This window comes from Ranitomeya imitator, chromosome 4, assembly GCF_032444005.1.
Source record: "Ranitomeya imitator isolate aRanImi1 chromosome 4, aRanImi1.pri, whole genome shotgun sequence".
Classification (NCBI taxonomy): domain Eukaryota; kingdom Metazoa; phylum Chordata; class Amphibia; order Anura; family Dendrobatidae; genus Ranitomeya; species Ranitomeya imitator.
This window is the reverse complement of record NC_091285.1, coordinates 412,328,099-412,342,485: the sequence shown is the minus strand read 5'-3', so window position 1 is coordinate 412,342,485 and position 14,387 is coordinate 412,328,099. Positions and strand designations below refer to the sequence as shown.

At 44.1% G+C, this 14,387-nt stretch overlaps 1 protein-coding gene across 1 annotated transcript in view; it reads right to left on the bottom strand.

Moving 5' to 3' along the window:
• The window catches only part of LOC138676277 (NACHT, LRR and PYD domains-containing protein 1 homolog), a 77,064-nt gene that overhangs the window by 26,232 nt on the left and 36,445 nt on the right, over positions 1-14,387 (bottom strand). The window contains exons 3-5 of the mRNA XM_069765418.1: positions 10,345-10,426; positions 9,597-9,671; positions 6,099-6,177 (exon numbers count right to left, since the gene is read on the bottom strand). Of these exons, the coding sequence (XP_069621519.1) occupies positions 6,099-6,177; positions 9,597-9,650 (133 nt within the window). The 5' untranslated portion in view covers positions 9,651-9,671; positions 10,345-10,426. The remainder of the gene's footprint in view (positions 1-6,098; positions 6,178-9,596; positions 9,672-10,344; positions 10,427-14,387) is intronic.

Here is a 14,387-nt window from a genome sequence, read left to right as displayed (position 1 = left end):
TGAGAATGCTTGGTCTGGGGGAAAATGTGTGTAAATGGGTTAGTAACTGGCTTAGTGATCGAAAGCAGAGGGTGGTTATAAATGGTATAGTCTCTAACTGGGCCGCTGTGACCAGTGGGGTACCGCAGGGGTCAGTATTGGGACCTGTTCTCTTCAACATATTCATTAATGATCTGGTAGAAGGTTTACACAGTAAAATATCGATATTTGCAGATGATACAAAACTATGTAAAGCAGTTAATACAAGAGAAGATAGTATTCTGCTACAGATGGATCTGGATAAGTTGGAAACTTGGGCTGAAAGGTGGCAGATGAGGTTTAACAATGATAAATGTAAGGTTATACACATGGGAAGAAGGAATCAATATCACCATTACACACTGAATGGGAAACCACTGGGTAAATCTGACAGGGAGAAGGACTTGGGGATCCTAGTTAATGATAAACTTACCTGGAGCAGCCAGTGCCAGGCACCAGCTGCCAAGGCAAACAGGATCATGGGGTGCATTAAGAGAGGTCTGGATACACATGATGAGAGCATTATACTGCCTCTGTACAAATCCCTAGTTAGACCGCACATGGAGTACTGTGTCCAGTTTTGGGCACCGGTGCTCATGAAGGATATAATGGAACTAGAGAGAGTACAAAGGAGGGCAACAAAATTAATAAAGGGGATGGGAGAACTACAATACCCAGATAGATTAGCGAAATTAGGATTATTTAGTCTAGAAAAAAGACGACTGAGGGGCGATCTAATAACCATGTATAAGTATATAAGGGGACAATACAAATATCTCGCTGAGGATCTGTTTATACCAAGGAAGGTGACGGGCACAAGGGGGCATTCTTTGCGTCTGGAGGAGAGAAGGTTTTTCCACCAACATAGAAGAGGATTCTTTACTGTTAGGGCAGTGAGAATCTGGAATTGCTTGCCTGAGGAGGTGGTGATGGCGAACTCAGTCGAGGGGTTCAAGAGAGGCCTGGATGTCTTCCTGGAGCAGAACAATAATGTATCATACAATTATTAGGTTCTGTAGAAGGACGTAGATCTGGGGATTTATTATGATGGAATATAGGCTGAACTGGATGGACAAATGTCTTTTTTCGGCCTTACTAACTATGTTACTATGTAAAAAATAAAATAAATGTATTTATTCTGTGCCCGGGGCCTGTGGCTGCAAATATGGCTCTGTGAGATGCTGGATCCCTTCACCTTACTTACAATTGGTGACGGTCGCAGATAGCTTAACTCAGCTGCATGCACACATATTATGAAGAATCCAGAAGAGACTTTGATTTCTTTAAGAATTCTTGTTGAATGCATACAAACACGAGCAGGTAAAAAAGACTTTCTTCAGACAAGCTGAAAGCACATATGCCTCTAATGAAGCCAAGATGGAGACTGAGAAACAGGGAGAAGAAGAAGGAAGTGACATGACACCCAGCAGAGGGAGACAGAAGGGACAAACTTCATGGAAAGGGAGGATTTAAGCTATGCAAAATTACAGGAACACATAGCAACAATAAACAATATGAGAGACTGCAATACAGCATGTAAATATACAGGACAGTCTGTAAAATGTCTCATTCATGGGACATAACAGTATTATTTACAAATTTTGTTTATTCATTTTTAAATCATTTATAAATTTAGGTAGTGTGGGGTGGAGATAGCACCGGAGGGGCTGACAGATAGGACCACTTCGACAGTGAGAGTGTGGAGAGAGTACTGTGGTGGTGACGGATTAGAAGGTAAGACAGAAGGTGAAGGGGTGGAGAAAGAAAGAACTGGAGGACAAAAAAACAGGATTAGGAATGGGATTTTGTAAGGTTTGAGGGATGGAGTGGAGGGATTCGGAGGCAGAAGAGGTGATGGGTGGAGAAGAGGGTTGTGTTTAGGGCATGATGGGTGTGGAAGGAGACTGGTGGTAGTGGGCAGGGAGTGCAGGCTGAGCAGGGCGTGGAGGCACAGATGATGTGGTTGGGAACTGGTATGGGGCAGGAAGCTGGTAGGGGCAGGAAGATGGTACGGGCAGGAAGCTGGTATTGTATAGGAGGGAGAGGAGGGACAGTGGCTGGAGGGGGGCAGGTGCGGGAGGAACTACCGGGGTGGGTGGAGGGGCTTTGGAACAAACCTGCGCTAGAGCAAACTGGCAGGTTTGCATTACATGCATCTGCTGGTCAGGAGATAGCTTGTCTATGCGCTCGACTACTGCCTGGAAAAATGAGTGATTTGGCAATATACTTGCATCCAAATGCATCCTATCCAGACTTTTGCTCAAATCAAGCAAACTGTTGTTCATGAGGTTTAAACCAGCAGTAATTTGCTCTGACAACAGTTTGAGTGACATAGTAACATAGTAACATAGTTAGTAAGGCCGAAAAAAGACATTTGTCCATCCAGTTCAGCCTATATTCCATCATAATAAATCCCCAGATCTACGTCCTTCTACAGAACCTAATAATTGTATGATACAATATTGTTCTGCTCCAGGAAGACATCCAGGCCTCTCTTGAACCCCTCGACTGAGTTCGCCATCACCACCTCCTCAGGCAAGCAATTCCAGATTCTCACTGCCCTAACAGTAAAGAATCCTCTTCTATGTTGGTGGAAAAACCTTCTCTCCTCCAGACGCAAAGAATGCCCCCTTGTGCCCGTCACCTTCCTTGGTATAAACAGATCCTCAGTGAGTTCTGGAAGGATTCATTTAGATGCAAGTACTCGGTCGCACAGCTCTTTTCCTGACCCCTTTGGCGCTACCGCCCAGAACCCAAAGGTGTTCTAGAGGTGGCAGCAGTGTCAGAGGGGTGGGGTACAGGAAAAGCTACATCCTCACCAGCAGCTTCATGTAACAAAGTCTGCCATGATGCTCCAGCGGTGGTGGATGGGACCGAGGGACCAGATGTGAAAGGGAAGGTGCAGATGGGTCGGGTCTGTCGAATTGGTCCCTGGTGGCGGACTCCTGAGGGATCACTCCAGAAGGGTTCAACTCTGCAGGCTACCGAGTGTTGCAGACGGTGCTGTGGAAAAAAGAAAAAACAAAGTAATTAATATATTGTTATTGCTTGGCCCTGGCTGAAACAAAAAAAAGGATAGACATATAAACATTTTTACACTTAGTAAATGGGGTGGGGAATATTTACCTTCTGCTCACCATCGTCGACAGGAGGAACGACAGGGCCGTAGCATATTTGTATTTGCTCCTGCGTCCTCTCGATCCACTCGGGGCCTGCATCTCCTTGTTGAACTCCTTCTTGAAGCGATCCCTGAGTGACCGCCACCGCTTCATAACTCTGTCCCCTGTGAAGTGAAAGCACAAATTGGTTACTATACAACACATTACATCCAGCAACATAAGTTACTGAACTGTGAATACTTACGGGCTTGATTCTGGACCCGAACCTCAAGGTCCTCCCAATTGTCCACAACGTGAGATACTTCCTCCCAAAGCTGTTGGGTAACAACAGCATCATCAGTGTGGCGGCGGTTCCCCATGTTCCACAGCGGCTCCCGCTCTCGAACTAGATCGATGAGGAAATCGACATTTAGACCGGCCTCCTCACTGTTAGAGACCAGAGTATGCTGTGAGACCTGTTAAAAAAGACAAAAAACAAAACCATTAGACTCAAATCATCAACATGAAGTGGAAAAATACAAAAAAATAAAAAAGGTACTTACTCGTTGGTGACTGCCCCGATGCTCACGCTGACGACCCTGGGAGGCGCTTTGAGAACCTCTACGTCAAGCCCTAGAATCAGAAGACTAAAAAAAAAACATTATGTGCTTGGATGCAGGCTTATGTGTTGTGTGTGCTGTGATGTCTGTGATGATATGCTTTTTATGTGTTGTGTGTACTGTGATGCATGTAATGATCTGTTTCTGTGATGCATGTAAGAAACTTATTAAACGCGAGCTCGCTCCAGGTATTTCTCCACCCTGTTAGTCTCCTTCTGTTAGCACCTCTGATGCTGCAGCTTCCTGTTAAACAAGAATTATATATTAATCATCTATATATAATGTGAACATCACCAAAAAGAAAAAGATATATATATATATATTTATTTACCTCACAGCGCTGACGATGCGAGGAAGGGCTCCCAGAAGAAGACATGCTGTGGCTGGCAGCTGGCCTGGATAGGCTGTGGCTGGCTGCTGGCCTGGATAAGCTGTGGCTGGCTGCTGGCCTGGTAGTCTGTGGCTGGCTGCTGGCCTGGTAGGCTGTGGCTGGCTGCTGGCCTGGTAGGCTGTGGCTGGCTGCTAGCCTGGTAGGCTGTGGCTGCCTTCTGGCCTGGATAGGCTGTGGCTGGCTGCTGGCCTGGTAAGCTGTTGCTGGCTGCTGGCTTGGTAGGCTGTTGCTGGCTTCTGGCCTGGTAGACTGTGGCTGGCTGCTGGCCTGGATAGGCTGTTGCTGGCCTGGATAGGCTGTGGCTGGCTGCCGGCCTTGGAGGCTGTGGCTGGCTGCTGTTCTGAGAGGCTGTGGCTGGCTGCTGTCCTGGACAGGCTGTGGCTGGCTACTGTCTTGGATAGGCTGTGGCTGGATGCTGGCCTTGGAGGCTGTGGCTGGCTGCTGTTCTGAGAGGCTGTGGCTGGCTGCTGTCCTGGATAGGATGTGGCTGGCTGCTGTCTTGGATAGGCTGTGGCTGGATGCTGGCCTGGTAAGGCTGTGGCTGGCTGCTGGCCTGGATAGGCTGTGGCTGGCTGCTGGCCTGGATAGGCTGTGGCTGGCTGCTGGCCTGGATAGGCTGTGGCTGGCTGCTGGCCTGGATAGGCTGTGGCTGGCTGCTGGCCTGGATAGGCTGTGGCTGGCTGCTGGCCTGGATAGGCTGTGGCTGGCTGCTGGCCTGGATAGGCTGTGGCTGGCTGCTGGCCTGGATAGGCTGTGGCTGGCTGCTGGCCTGGATAGGCTGTGGCTGGCTGCTGGCCTGGATAGGCTGTGGCTGGCTGCTGGCCTGGATAGGCTGTGGCTGGCTGCTGGCCTGGCTAGGCTGTGGCTGGCTGCTGGCCTGGCTAGGCTGTGGCTGGCTGCTGGCCTGGATAGGCTGTTGCTGGCTGCTGGCCTGGATAGGCTGTTGCTGGCTGCTGGCCTGGTAGGCTGTGGCTGGCTGCTGGCCTGGTAGGCTGTTGCTGGCTGCTGGCCTGGTAGGCTGTGGCTGGCTGCTGGCCTGGTAGGCTGTGGCTGGTTTTAGCTCTGGTGGCAGGTTTTAGCTCTGGCGGCAGGTTTTAGCTCAGGCAGCAGGTAGCTCTGTGTCGTGTCTTGCTGGCTGGTTGGTAAATGGATGAGTGAAGCCCTACTTGGCAGGCTTTATATACCTTTCCTAAATGAGGGCTGGCCAATTGTATCCAAATTAAATCTGAGCATGTGAAGTTAAAAAAAAACGGAATCCGGCTTTGGATTCAGTCATTTGCCGGATCCGGTGCCATCCGACGCCCATAGGTGTCCATTCTAGGAAAAGCTGGACGGCGCCGGATCCGTCGCTGTCCAATTTTTCGCCGAAGACAAAAAATGTTACTATGTGCGTCGTCTCCGGCCGCTGGACAAACAATTTTCAACAGGGCCGGCGAACAACAGATGAAACTTGAGGCCATCCATCGCAATCCGTCGCTAATACAAGTCTATGAGAAAAAAACTGATCCGGCGGCATTAGTCGCCGAATCTGTTTTTTAAATTCGACAGATTGCGACTGATGGAAAAAAACTGATGTGTGAAAGGGGCCTTACTCAGCATAAACGGACCGTTTGTATTCACGCTGATGGGTATGAATCCTAACTATGAATGATAGCAGCATCCCTCTGATGCAGCTGTACTTCGGATTGTGGGAAATCAACTGCAAGGTGGACATAAAGTTAGATCATTTTGCGAAAAGGAGTTAATTGGCTAAAACGAAGGATCAGTGCAAGATAAGAAATATGCAAAATTCACTCATTTATAATTGGATTGGATATACACATTGAAAGGCATTTACCTAATTGCCTAACTATGCTTTTTTTGTTAAAGTCAATGAGATGTTATGCTGTTTGGTGTTCTGTTGTTTTATTATGACACTTTGTATCAAAAACGGTTTTTTATTACAGTAAAAAAAACAATAAACCCACTTACCAGGCAAGAAGATAATAGAACCAAATAACTTGATATATAGATTTTTAAGAGTAAATGAGTTCTGGTTTCTTCTGATAGTCTATTGAAAATGTCAAGATAAGACAAATGTTAATACAATTTCTATGTACGCATTGCAAACATGTATATACATTGTTAGTGTATACAAATTAATTATTGGCAAGTATTCACAAGCACTTATTATTCACATAGAGATGTTCAAAACTAAAGTCTCAATCATGGTACAGATAGAAAACAGGTTTTGCATGAACTGAATTCCATGTGTGTTCATACAGTAATTTCGCTAAGGAACAAGTCTTCTGTAAGACTATATTCACACATCTGTGTGCCATGGTTTGTGACTCACCGACCGGTCTTGGGTCTCTCTTCCTGAACTCAATAGTCTCATAGGTATAGATCAGGCTGTCACGTGTGGGTCAGGAAACCAACGTCCAGTCCATATATCATGGTCCGTATTTGAATAGCGAAACATGGATTTGTAAATCTGGCCTAAATCTAACACCAGCCTCCCTTTTACAGGGTCACTAATCCCAAAAGGCCCAACAACTAAAAAAAATATACAGAACCTAAAGTTGTGTGTATAAATATTATTCATAGGGTTGCCCAATAGCTCAAAAGCATGTTTTACTTGGTATAAAATGTTATATAATTGAACTTTCTCATGTACATTACCAGCATCTCCACCTCCAGGGATGTTAGGACACAGGAAGGGACATTTTACCCTTTTCTGTGTCGAGATTCATGTGAAAGTGAAGCCCCCATAAATAAGATTAGAGCGCTTAAAAACATGACATCAAGTCAAGCAGTGAAGTAAATTATTAACTGTAATTACATAGCAAGTCATACACAACAGAACATATCTGTATGCTGCTGTACAATCTCTTCAAAGGTGAGAAAAAAAAGAAAATCTCAATCATTTACAGGGATAAACAACCAAAACATGTTGGCAACCCTTCCCTTGAAAGGTATTCTGGAAATTAGTGGATCACACCCTCCAATATGTCAGAGTCTCTACATGAGAAATGCTGTATTCCAAGTTGCCGATTGAATGCAATGGGCTATCCATGTGGAGATGAGACAGGTCCTCCAGAGAGAGTTGCACTTTGTTTCGGTTCTTTCTACCTAATAGCCAGGGATCCCAAGCTGTGGACACCACTCTATGGCATTTATGCTCTAATGCATAAATGTCACAGTCAGGCCCACGGCCTGAGAGAAAATACCAAATGTCTACTAGAGCTGGCCCGCCAGTAGACAACGTACGGACCGCTAATACTACTCCCTAGTTACTACAAGGTCGTTTTCAACTTGCTGCGTAGCTCCCCTGCTATGACACACAAGTTCTCTCCTCTGCTCCCTACATCAGCGCGCACTTCCCTTGTGCTCTCCCATACATCTCAGTGCACATAACACAACCAGCCTCTATCTCCTCCATAGACTGGGCACCGATATGCTATTGAGCCAGTGCGCTCTCGCCATGATTTATCTTATTGCTCTAGTATGTAGTATATAGCACAGCCCACGTAGTATATAGCACAGCCCACATAGTATATAGCACAGGCCACGTAGTACAGTATATAGCACAGCAAACGCAGTTTATAACACAGGCCACATAGTATATCACACAGCCACATGGTATATTGCACAGCCACATAGTATATTGCCCAGCCACGTATATTGCACAGCTACGTAGTATATAGCACAGCCCATGTAGTATATAACACAGCCACTTAGTATATAGCACAGCCCACGTAGTATATAGTACAGCTCACGCAGTATATAGCAGAGACGTAGTATATAACACAGCCCACGCAGTATATAACACAGCGCATGCAGTATATAACACAGCCCTCATAGTATCTAAGACAGCCCACGTAGTATATAGCAATGTGGGCACCATATCCCTGTTAAAAAAAGAATTAAAATAAAAAATAGTTATATACTCACCTTCTGGCGGCCCCCGGATCCAGGCCAGGCATTTAGCAATGCTCCTCGTGATGCTCCAGTCCAAAGAATGCATTGCGGTCTCACAAAAGGATGACGTAGCGGTCTAGCTAGACCGCTATGTCATCATCTCGCGAGACGGCAATGCATTCTTCAGACCGGAGCGTCGTGAGGAGCTGGAAAGGCGCCAGAAGGTGACTATATAATGATTTTTTATTTTTTTGATTATTTTTAACATTAGATCTTTTTACAATTGAGGCTGCATAGGCGCATAACGCGGTGTAACGCAGCCATTAACTCTGTATGAGCGCTGACTGGAAGGGAGTATGGAGAGGGCACTGACGGAGAATAGGAAGGGGCGAATTCGCGGCCGGACTGTGCCTACAACTAATCAGCGACAAGGGATTTCCGTGACAGACAGACAAACAGACGGAAGTGACTCTTAGACGATTATATAAATAGATGTTCTATACTTCCCTATATTTCCTAATTGAGAGTCACCACACCCTTTGTATACTGCTATCTACCATCCTTACAATCCTCATTTTGCAGTATTGGGCTTCTCCCTATCCTAGGCAAATTCCCCCAACCCATTAATCCCCATCCCCTGTTATGTATGCTAATGACAGGTGTTATGAAGGCAATCCAGAAACACAGTGTGCTTAGCGATCAGAGCTCACACAGTGATCTGACAAATACCCAAAAATACAAGAACGAGCTCTGAGACGTGGAAACTCTGTAGACTCCACACCTGATCCTATCCTAAACACAACTAAAAGCGGCTGTGGATTGCGCCTAACAACTACCTAGGCAACTCGGCACAGCCTAAGAAACTAGCTAGCCTGAAGATAGAAAAATAGGCCTGACTTGCCCCAGAGAAATTCCCCAAAGGAAAAGGCAGCCCCCCACATATAATGACTGTGAGTAAGATGAAAAGACAAAACGTAGGGATGAAATAGATTCAGCAAAGTGGGGCCCGATATTCTAGGACAGAGCGAGGACAGTAAAGCGAACTTTGCAGTCTACAAAAAACCCTAAAGCAAAACCACGCAAAGGGGGCAAAAAAAACCACCGTGCCGAACTAACGGCACGGCGGTACACCCTTTGCGTCTCAGAGCTTCCAGCAAAAACAAAAGACAAGCTGGACAGAAAAAAAGCAACAAAAAAGCAAAAAGCACTTAGCTATACAGAGCAGCAGGTCACAGGAACAATCAGGAGAAGCTCAAATCCAACACTGAAACATTGACAAGGAGCAAGGATAGCAGCATCAGGCGGAGTTAAGTAATGAAGCAGTTAACGAGCTCACCAGAACACCTGAGGGAGGAAGCTCAGAAGCTGCAGTACCACTTGTGACCACAGGAGTGAATTCAGCCACAGAATTCACAACACTCCCCCTTAACTTTTTCTGCTGCAATTAATTTTAGAAATATCAAGGTTGGCCCACGACTTTGGACAAGTTTTGATTTTGGCCCACTGTGTATCTGAGTTTGACATCCCTGCACTAATGACATTATTTCACAGCACCTCATATTTGCTTACCTCTGATAAAAGTTTTGTTGTAACTAGTCTCTCATTGGCGCTCTGTGAATCCATGATTAAAATCAATTAAGATTTCTAAGAACAAAGGAAAATGCACAGTTTGAATAGCAGTATAATATATTACATTCATTTAAGAATGGCCAATGGTGAAGTTATTACAATTATACTAGTATTGTCACCATAAGGGCAGGTTCACACAAGTGCATAGAAATCGTCAGAGTTTCAAAAAGAAAAGTTGGACATTTTTTTTCTCACTTGTCTTCCGTGTGATGCCCATATACAATCTGTTTTTTTAATTGCAGTAGCTATTAATAATTTACAGGACCATTTACAGTTTCCCATGTTACTGAAATGCAATGTATCCGTAAAAATCTTATGCTATACTGTGGCTCCGTATGGCACCTAATTATTTTTGTGCACCTATAGACTTGAATAAGCGAGTCTCATCCAATTTACAGAAAAAAATGAGTGCATGCTGCAATTCTTTTCACACGTAGATTCAGGCAGTGAAATAAAATCACTCATCTACACTGCCCCATTGAATAACATTCAACATTTGGACCAAAATACGATCCTGTGAACGAGCCATCATTATCAGATCTGTGACATAGTGTTTAATATACAAAACGTTTACTAACTCTCACAGTACAGGCCAGAGATGCTCAGGGTGTGTGAGTACTGTCTCTTCTGGGAAGATTAGTACTTACTTACTAAAGGTCTTTAAACTGATTTTTTCCTTTATACATACCGGTAGGACTGTGGATTTCTGTAGGTCCCATGGAGCTCAAATGAAGAATTATGATGAGCTGTTCAAAATCTCTAGAACACCTCTAGAAAAAATATAAACAAAATATTGTAAAATGTGTAGTAAGAAGTATGTATAGATTATCACTATAGTTTACTAAAACTGACTGCTTAGGGTCTTTAGTTTGGATTGATCATCAGGCCACATAAAAGCAATTGGTATTTGTGTTCACAAATTGCAAAATATATAAAAGGTTATTCCCAAAATTCAAAGGTTCGATTGCCTCCACTCCATTAATTATCTATGGGACTGAACACGAAAGTCATGTACAATTTTCCATCAATTTTGGCAGTCCCCTAATGAATGGAGTGTCAGTGGAGCCAGCACACCCCTGTTCCATTTGAGATGGGACTGCAGAATTTTTTCAGATCTGATGCAGTTATTTAAGTAATCTTTCAATCAGTTTTGACACAGTTTTTAATGCATTTTTTTCCATGTGGTCTTTTGCAGACTTTTCACTTGATAGTGTCAAGTTTGGTGCGGATTCCACAAGGATGCAACATAGAAAGAATGACATGTCACTTTATAAATAAAACAATAAAAAAACCTTGTTGGGTTTTCCACGGAAGTCAATGTTAATATTACTATTGTTAATATTAATATTAACAAGCATTTGAAGTGCTTTGTGATTTCTATTTTGGAGCAGATCCACTTTGAAATCCTTGTTAAAATGCTGAGTGTAAGCAAACTCTAAGGACTCGCTCACATGATCAGATAGCACTTGGACCAATGTTTTACTATTTGACAGTGCAGATCTACGTTTTTTTCTACAGACCAAATCAGTCTCATGAAAAAAATTGCAGCATGCTGTGATTGGGTCCGCAGATCAGATAACACGTACCCATTCAAGTCTATGGATATGTGTAAAACATTGGACTACACTTGGATGCAGTCTGATTTATGCAGAAACAGACCATGGAGAAGATGGAGAAATTAAGTTCTCCATCTTCTCCGTACATGTGATACAATTCTCTCATTCGAGAATTGCATCACAGTAAACTGACCTTTGGCTCAACTTCTGATCAGAGTTTGATCCGAATGTCATTACCATAATCGATCCAATTCTCTCAGAAGAGAGAATCACTCGTGTGAGTGAGCCCAACGGCACTGACCGATTCATCATTTGTGGGATTACTTTTAAGTCACTTCTTTTTTCTCATGTGATTTTAGCTGCCGCTCTTTGCAATATTTTTCAAAATGAATGAGATTTATTATTATTTTCCAAATAATTCCATAACTATTTTTTACTAGATGGTGGTCCGATTCTAACGCATCGGGTATTCTAGAATATGCATGTCCACGTAGTATATTGCACAGCCCACGTAGTATATTGCCCAGCCACGTAGTATACTGTCCAGCCATGTAGTATATTGCCCAGCCACATAGTATATTGCCCAGCCACGTAGTATAATGCCCAGCCCAGCCACGTAGTATATTGCACAGCCCACGTAGTATATTGCCCAACCACATAGTATATTGCCCAGTGACGTAGTATATTGCCCAGTCACGTAGTATATTGCCCAGTGACATAGTATATTGCCCAGTGACGTAGTATACAGCACAGAGCCACGTAGTATATTGCACAGGGACATAGTATACAGCACAGAGCCACGTAGTATATTGGCCAGTCACGTAGTATATTGCCGAGCTACGTAGTATATTGCCCAGCCACGTATGTCACAGGTTAAAAAATAAAAAATAAACATATACTCACCTTCTGAGGGCCCCTTGTAGTTCGGTCACATGACCGTGACGTCATGGCAGGTCCTTCTTCCATACATGGCACCGGAACCTGCCGCTTGCATGGAGCGGTTAACGGAGCGTCGCGAAAGGTGAGTATATAATGATTTTTTAATTATTTTTAACATTAGATGTTTTTACTATTGACGCTGCATAGGCAGCATCAGTAGTAAAAACTTGGTCACACAGGGTTAATAGCGGCGGTAACGGAGTGAGTTACCCGCGGCATAACGCGGTCGGTTACCGCTGGCATTAACCCTGTGTGAGTGGTGACTGTGGGGAGTATGGAGCGGGCGTCGGGCGCTGACTGCAGGGGAAGGACTAATCGGACTGTGGCCATCGCTGATTGGTCGCGGCAGCCATGACAGGCAGCTGGCGAGACCAATCAGCGACTTGGATTCCATGACAGACAGAGGCCGCGACCAATGAATATCCATGACAGACAGAATGACAGACAGACAGAAAGACGGAAGTGACCCTGAGACAATTATATAGTAGATTTTTCAAAACTGTACATTTCCTTTATTTACAGTGGGTACAGAAAGTATTCAGACCCCTTTAAATTTTTCACTCTTTGTTTCATTGCAGCCATTTGGTAAATTTAAAAACGTTCATTTTTTTCTCATTAATGTACACTCTGCACTGACTGAAAAAAAACACAAAAATGTAGAATTTTTTTGCAAATTTATTAAAAAAGAAAAACTGAAATATCACATGTTCGTAAGTATTCAGACCCTTTGCTCAGTACTGAGTAGAAGAACCCTTTTTGAGCTAGTACAGCCATGAGTCTTCTTGGGAAGTTTTTCACACCTGGATTTGGGGATCCTCTGCCATTCTTCCTTGCACATCCTCTCCAGTTCCGTCAGGTTGGATGGTGAACATTGGTGGACAGCCATTTTCAGGTCTCTCCAGAGATAGAAATTTGATTCCAGCTCACCCAGTTGCTCTATGCTCATCCACCTGGGGCTCAGACACCAGCCTTGGACTCACATCAAGCAAAACAGAAAAAATTGGAGCTGGGCTCCAATTTTTTCTATTTCTCTTCAGAGATCATCAATTGGGTTTAGGTCAGGACTCTGGCTGGGCCAGTCAAGAATGGTCACATAGTTGTTCTGAAGCCACTCCTTTGTTATTCCAGCTGTGTGCTTAGGGTCATTGTCTTGTTGGAAGGAGAACCTTTGGCCAAGTCTGAGGTCCAGAGCTCTGGAAGAGGTTTTCCTCCAGGATATCTCTGTACTTGGCCGCATTCATGTTTCCTTCAATGGCAACCAGTCGTCCTGCCCCTGCATCTGAAAAACACCCCCATAGTATGATGCTGATACCCTTATGTTTCACTGTGGGATTGAATTGGGCAGGTGATGAGCAGTTTCTGGTTTTCTCCAAACATACCGCTTAGAATTATCACCAAAAAGGTCTATCTTCGTCTCATCAGATCAGAGAATCTTATTTCTCATAGTCTGGGAGTCTTTCATGTGTTTTTTAGCAAACTATGAGGGCTTTCATATGTCTTGCACTGAGGAGAGGCTTCCATCAGGCCACTCTGCCATAAAGGCCTGACTGGTGGAGGGCTGCAGTGATAGTTGACTTTGTAGAACGGTTCTCTCATCTCCCTACTGCATCTCTGGAGCTCAGACACAGTGATCTTGGAGTTCTTTTTTACCTCTCTCAACAAGGCTCTTCTCCCACAATTGCTCAGTTTGGCTGGACGGCAAGGTCTAGGAAGACTTCTGGTGGTCCCAAACTTCTATTTAAGGATTATGGAGGCCACTGTGCTCTTGGGAACCTTGAGTACTGCAGAAATTCTTTTGCAACCTTGTCCAGATCTGTGCCTTGCCACAATTCTGTCTCTGAGCTTCTTGGCCAGTTCCTGTGACCTCATGATTCTCATTTGGTCTGACATGCACTGTGAGATGTGAGGTCTTATGTAGACAGGTGTGTGCCTTTCCAAATCAAGTCCTATCAGTTTAATTAAACACAGTGAAGGAGTAGAACCATCTCAAGGAGGATCACAAGGAAATGGATGGCATGTGACTTAAATATGAGTGTCTGAGCAAAGGGTCTGAATACTTATGACCATGTGATATTTCAGTTTTTCTTTTTTAATAAATTTGCAAAAAATTTCTACATTTCTGTTTTTTTCAGTCAAGATGGGGTGCAGAGTGTACATTAATGTTAAAAAAAATTGAATTTACCAAGTGGCTGCAATGAAACAAAGAGTGAAAAATTTTAAGGGGTCTGAATACTTT